The 6,969-nt window shown below is 37.4% G+C and overlaps 2 protein-coding genes across 2 annotated transcripts; one reads left to right on the top strand and one right to left on the bottom strand.

The window, feature by feature from the left end:
- Positions 1-267: 267 nt before the first annotated feature.
- On the bottom strand, positions 268-417 carry LOC122105436 (keratin-associated protein 20-2-like). The gene has a single exon (XM_042676663.1). The coding sequence runs from the start codon at positions 415-417 to the stop codon at positions 268-270; it is 150 nt and encodes a 49-aa protein (XP_042532597.1).
- Positions 418-5,700: 5,283 nt separating this feature from the next.
- LOC122105527 (keratin-associated protein 6-1) lies at positions 5,701-5,962 on the top strand. Its single transcript, XM_042676774.1, has one exon. It carries the CDS (start codon positions 5,711-5,713, stop codon positions 5,945-5,947), a length of 237 nt encoding a protein of 78 aa, XP_042532708.1. The 5' UTR covers positions 5,701-5,710; the 3' UTR covers positions 5,948-5,962.
- The last annotated feature ends 1,007 nt before the right edge of the window (positions 5,963-6,969 follow it).

Below are 6,969 nucleotides of genomic sequence, written 5' to 3'. Positions count from 1 at the left end.
TTATTAGAAAGCAAGATGATAGAATTTCCCACAGGCAAGTTTTCAATGTGAGGTAAAACATGATAGTAACCAAAGATTGAAGGATTATTCCCCTAAAGTGCCCCTCCTGGGTGATATATTCTACCCATCAATATAGTTATGTATGATCTATGGCAATCAATTGTCAGATTTGTTCAAAGAGACAGCAACCATACATAAATAGCCCTGGTGGTACTCTGATACTTCTTAAGAAAAGGGGCCCAAATTAGTAGCAATCAGAAGTTGTTTTTAGTAGCCAAAAGACCAGTATCTTCCATAGCAGCATGGGCGATAGCAGGTATATCTGCCATATCCAGAGCCATAGCCGCAGCCATAGCCATAGCCCAGGCCACCATAGCCGTAGCCCAGGCCGCCATAGTAGCTTCCGTAGTAGCACATGGTGTCAGGAATGGGAGGTTGAGTTGAGGTAGATGGATTCTGGATTCTGAGTCTCCCGTCCTGTGCAGATCCTTTTATAGTGCCTAGGTGCCAGGAGAGGCAAACCACAGTGTGTTTTGAACTCATTCTTTCAAATAAATAAACCCTCAGAAATGTCCCAGTCATGTGCCCAAGACAAAATCCTCACTGAGTCAGAAATGCCTACGACTGAGACCACGAGCTTTGAGGAGACAAGTATTTCTCTATGCTGTGACCTTTTGTTTACTTAAAATCCTAAACTTAAAATTGATGACCAGTTCTCATGTGATCACTTAGGGGATTTGGGAAGGGTGGAGAAATAAGTAGGCAAAAATATCTGAACTTTCTTGAATATATGTGTGCATATTTTATTTTTGATTCAATCTTTTGCCTATTCTATAGGAATAAAAATCATTAGTTTATGATTAGTTTATATTGTTAAAGAGCAACTATTACCTCCCGAACCACCCATATTTTGTATGTATTACTACATCTATGTTAATTAAATCATTTTAATAAATGAGAAATTGTTCTACTAGAAATTTGTGCCAAACCAAGATGACTTTGCACAGAGAAATAGTCTGAGATGTCTGATCACTCAGGAAAAAATATTTAAAAGATCGTTGTAAACATATTTCATGCTTAAGCTTTACTCATATTTTTCTCATTTCTCTATTATGTTTATGGCTTCCAAATCTCTACTATCAAATTCTGCTTTTCTCACAGTCTTTATGATTTTCCTGAGTCTCTACACTTTTTGTTGTTGTTATTGGTCTAGGGCTTGAACTCTAGGCCTGGGCACTGTCCCTCAGCAGTTCAGCTTAAGGTAAGCACTCTACCACTTGAGCTACAGTGACACTTTCAGTTTTCTGGTGGTTTACCGGAGATAAGTATTTCATGGACTTTCCTGCCCAGGCTGGCTTTGAACCGTGATCCTCAGATCCCTGCCTCCTGAGTAGCTAGGATTTCAGGTGTGAGCCACCGAAAACCGGAATGAGTCTATTCACTTTATCTACAATTACCTCTTACCTCCTAAATGATTTTTACACTTTGTCACTGAACATTAACCCATTGTTTCAAAATTCGTGGTTTTTCTCCTCTCAGGATTTAATAAGTATCCATATATTTTAAATTAATGACTTTAATGCATCAACTTTAAAAACCATGATTCCAAATTCTGAACAGTAATAATTATATCAATTATATCAATAAAACAAATAGAACATATATCGAGAGAGAAGGAGGAAGGGACAGATAGACAGAGAGAGGGAAAGAATTACACACCGCCTTTTAATAATCTAAATGATTTGGGTTTAGAAACTAGAAAAAATTAAAGTAATAATTTAGTTTACAGCTTTCATACAATTCAAGGTCTCAGAGTGTATGAATGTACCTCCAAACACTATGGCTTAATAGTAAGTGTGGCTTATTTTATAAAATACAGAAGACTATACTATAGTATAGTCTTATTTACTTTTTACTTGTGAGTCAGATATTTACTTAAAACCTCTTGTGACATTACTGCTTATAAAAAAACAATAATGGAAACCATGGGACCTATGTTTCTTTGGGCCTGGCTTACTTCACTTAATATAATGTTTTCCATGTCTTCCCATTTCCTAACAAATGGGGCAATGTCATTATTTTTGATGGAGGCATAGAATTCCATTGTGTAAATATACCACATTTTCTTGATCCATTCATCTACTGAGGGGCATCAGGGTTGGTTCCACATCTTAGCTATGGTAAATAATGCTGCAATAAACATAGTTGTGTTGGTAGCTTTAGTATGGTCTTATTTGTGATCATTCGGATAAATGCCCAAAAGTGGGATTGCTGGGTCAAGTGTACATCTGAGACAAGCAGAAACGGTCAGATAAGTTGATGTTAGGCGAAATTAACCCCAAGATAAGGACTCTAATGGTTTTTCTTTCTTGTTATTGTTTCTATCATATTTATAAGATGATTTCTCTGTTGCTTTATATGTCCCTCCCCCATGGTATAACCTTCATTTTCACTGTATTTGATGTTGGATAATTTGGGGAGGGGAAGGGAAAAAACAAATTTTTAAAATAGGGATACATTGCAACAATGAGATGTACAAGACGTTATGTCGAAAAACGAACTTTATAACTTTTGGGGGAGGGGCAAAGGGGAAAATAGGAAGGGATGGTAAGGGGAAACAAAGGAGGAGACAAAAATGCTTGATAAGAAATGTACTCATTACCTTGCCCATGTCTCTGTATGGTATTTTCACAATAAAAAAACTTATTAATAAAAAAAGTAAAATAAAAAATAATGATGGAGTAATGATGGAACAGATGAATAAAAAAGGTAGGGTCTAATCTGTAGGGTTATAATTCAAATAGTGAAGGAGAGGAGACAGGTTTTTAAAATGAAAAACTGGATAGATTTCTAATAGTGGGTAATTCTGCAAGAATAATAAAACTCAGTAAGTAACACTAACTTTAACAAGTTATTAGGGGCAGATTAACTAAGAGCAGTCATGGAAGTTCTATTTCAGTTTAAATAGAAGGTGGAACCAACCATTTCTGATGATAATTTAATAGGCAAACTGAGTAGAAAGACGGTGCCTTATCAAGATCAATAGACATGACGTATTTGAGGCGCTGCAAAACAATGGGACCTTGCATGGTAGATGGCAATAAAAGATGAAATTGGAGTTGGATAAGCCAAGTTGTTGTGATGTCAATAAACAAGTCAAGGTGTCCTTGGGACACAGATGCAAGACTTCAGGCTTGAAGGTTAAAATTGGGATTGTTTGGAGTATCCAAGGCATTTAGATCCCTGGTATTGAGTGTGTTCTAGGGGGAAAAAAACCTTCCTTTGATAGAGTTTATAATAAAGACCAACACACAGCCCCCTAGGATGCTAAGATTTTTAAGGTCAATTCTATCCAGTCCAACAAAGGAAGGTAGTTTGTGAAGTTGGGGGAAAAGAAATTGTACTGTGGAAGGGTGAGAATATTGAAAGGGGTGACACTGATCCAGATACTTTGTATTCATAAATTGCTTTGTTAAATGGCAACTCCTTTGTACAGCTACTTAAAGATAATAAAAAATATACAAAAAGAATGAGCTGAGTTTTTTTTTTTTTTTTAAATTTTATTTTATTTTATTTGAGAACATACTGTACAGAGGGGTTACAATTACATGGGCAGGATAATGCATACATTTCTTACCAAGCATTGCATCCTCCTCCTTTGTTTACCCTTCACCTCCCTTCCCAGCCTCCCCCCTCCCTCCCACCCTGAGCTGAGTTTTTTTGTGTAAGTCATACAACTGATGTCAGGAAACAGCTATGTAGTTCCTCAGCCTTTTATTAAATTATATGACCTGGAAAGATTTTTTGCAGAGTACATTCAGATTGTCGGAATGTTCCCAAACATGTTTGCCTGTTGTTTCTTTATGAATAGCTTTGGCTTATGTACTTTTGACATATTACTAGAGTGGCATTGAGTGCATTTTATTATGAGGCCAATGATAGTAGAGAGCTGATAATGCTAAATTTAGTGCATTTGTCTTCACCAAGTTCACTATAAAGTCATTGTTTTCCACAACAGTAAGGAGATTCTTTGAGAGGAGGTTGTTATGTAGCTTATCAAATATTTCTGTTGGTGTAGACATGCAAATATCTTAACCCTATCTACTCCAAATGTTGAATCTATGAGAATCCATCCCAAAAATAACAAAGAAGAAGTCAGAGTGGAAGCATGACCTAAATGGTACACCATCAGCCAACCAACCAAAGGAGCTAGCATGAGAGGCCCTAAGTTCAAACCCTAGTAACACACATATATACACACACACACACACACACACATATACACATACACACACATAGACCATACACATACATGCACAAAACCCTATGATGTATATTAGCATATGCCAATCATCACAGATTGGGGAAAAGGAAAATTATTTCAGACATGTTGTTTTTGTTTGGTTTGTTTCTTTTTTTTTTTTTTGGGGGGGGGGGGTCCGGTCGTGGAGCCTGAACTCTGGGCCTGGGCGCTGTCCCTCAGCTCCTCAGCTCAAGGCTAGCGCTCTACCACTTGAGCCACAGCACCACTTCTGACTTTTTTCTTTTTGCTTATGTGGTACTGAGGAATCGAACCCAGGGCCTCAGGCATGCAAGGCAAGCTCTCTACCACTGAGCCACCTTCCCAGCCCCTGTTTCTTAAATTTTAATTTTAGTATTTTTAATAGTTGTTCAAAGGAATTCAATTCTTCATGTCAATTTATGTGTACAACACCAAGGCTTTTTGAGGTTTTCTCCTTACTTGACTGTTATCCACAGTGGTCCCCCTGCTGTGTAACCCATTATTTCTGGCATCATTAACATGTTGCAAAATAAACATTTTTTCAAAGCCATTTAAAGTTTGATGAAATTATGCATTTATGGTATTACTTAAAAAACTAATGCACTTTAATCAGGGGATGTGCTTCAATATAGTAAATCCTTGAACTTAGAGGATGTATGCCTTTTGAATTAACTCATCAAAAGAGTATCTGTTGCTGGATGGGCTGATTTGTTGAATCTTCACAAGTTCAGGGTATTGTCGTTTCTTAATTCTTAAATGGAAAAGAATTACAGACTTATTTTATATAAAAGTATATTTGTATATTTTACTTACCAAAGAATACCCACGATGGCACACACATAAAATGGAAAGTTTGACTAGAACATTTCTCACTATCACTATATTAATGTGAACTGTTCTTACTTGAACTTGTTATCAAAACTGAAATTAACATTTGCTGTCCTCCTGTTTCTGAGAATGGAGAAAATGGCATTTGCTGAGTTAATTTGGATGCTTTAATCTTATCACAGTTGAAAAACCACCCAACCCTCTATAGTTTGGCTCTGGACTTTGAACAAGTTTTAAAAACTATGAAATGAGGGATGATAATTGTAGAAGATCAAGAGAAAAGTAATTTGTGATTTAAAATACTGGAAGTGCTCCAAGTTGACATGATAACTTGTTTGGAAACTGTAAACAAAAAACATGATATAATTGACAGCTTTCTGTGTATGACTGTACAACTTCATTAAAGGCTGTTGTGATTTCTGAAAGCCAGCTTCTTTAATGTCTTCAGGCATCTTTTTATAGCACATTTATTATCATATTAGCCAATGGCAGGCACTCAAATTGTGGGTTCCACCCACACTGAGCACGTATAAAAGGCCCACTGAACAGACCCAAAACATCTACACTCCTCCACCCAAAGACAACTCAACCACCAGCACCATGTGTGGCTACTACGGAAACTACTATGGCGGCCGCGGCTATGGCTGCTGTGGCTATGGAGGCCTGGGCTATGGCTACGGAGGCCTGGGCTGTGGCTATGGCTGTGGCTATGGCTGTGGCTATGGCAGACTGGGCTGTGGCTATGGCTGTGGCTATGGCTATGGCTCCCGTTCTCTCTGTGGCTGTGGCTATGGCTATGGCTCAGGCTATGGCTCTGGCTTTGGCTACTACTATTGAAGATGAGATGGAAGACCCTCACTCTCCCTACCTATGTCATCCTGACTCCTTAATTCTGATTCAGCACACTCTGAGCCTCACACTTGGAGGATGGTGATCCTGCAATGGAAGGCTGTTTGTGGTCTGCTGTTGACCTTCATGGGACCTCCCAACTCCCAACCATTTCCTTGTAAAGGAGGAAGAGGTGAAACTCGCCTTATACCTGCCACTGCTGTTCACATCAGAGTGATGCTATCAGAACATGAGCCTTGATGATTTTCATGGTGAATTTGTTTCTCTGTTGATTTAATAAACTACATTGTTAAATGCAATCCTAGTTATTAGTTCAATCATTTGATTTCCAAAGTGACTTCTACCTTTTGGATGTGTTTTGTATGAAAAATAATGATTCCTTTCTTACATCAACTTCTTCAAACATACATGCCATACAAAAATAACCACATCATTTATGTGAACCCATTTTTTTTAACTAATCAAGAAATAGTTGTCCTGCTGAACAGCTCACTACTAAATACAGTGTTATCTACAACTTTGGATAAATATTAAATGGCACATGTAAGTAAAATCATAATTGCCACAATTCCTATATAACCAATATCTCAACATTAATGTTACTAATGTTTGTATATAACAAGTTTAACTGAAGAAAACATAACTTCAGGAAAGTTTTAACAGACTTTTAGATCATGAAGTAATAGTAGATTGAACTACTTATAGTAGTACATAGTAGATAATATTACTTAATAGTAGAGTGAGCCTGCCTTTGGAGTCATTATAATTGAATAAAAAAACATATTATATTTAGTGTGAGAGTTTCAGGATCACATAGTGAAGATCATCTTGGTGATGATCACGCCTGTGGTATCATTCAACTGAGGAAGAGCCTTTCTCCATGCTTATGGACTGATTGGAAAGATTGAGTACCCTGTGGTTGTGTATGGATGTGTTCAGCACTAATTGTGGCCTGGCACCCTTTGCATGATATCTGCTAGAAGCCACCCTTACCTGAAAGATTACCAATG

Source organism: Dipodomys spectabilis, unplaced genomic scaffold, assembly GCF_019054845.1.
Source record: "Dipodomys spectabilis isolate Male_0828 unplaced genomic scaffold, ASM1905484v1 ptg000032l, whole genome shotgun sequence".
Taxonomy (NCBI): Eukaryota; Metazoa; Chordata; class Mammalia; order Rodentia; family Heteromyidae; genus Dipodomys; species Dipodomys spectabilis.
This window is presented reverse-complemented; position numbering and strand designations above follow the sequence as displayed.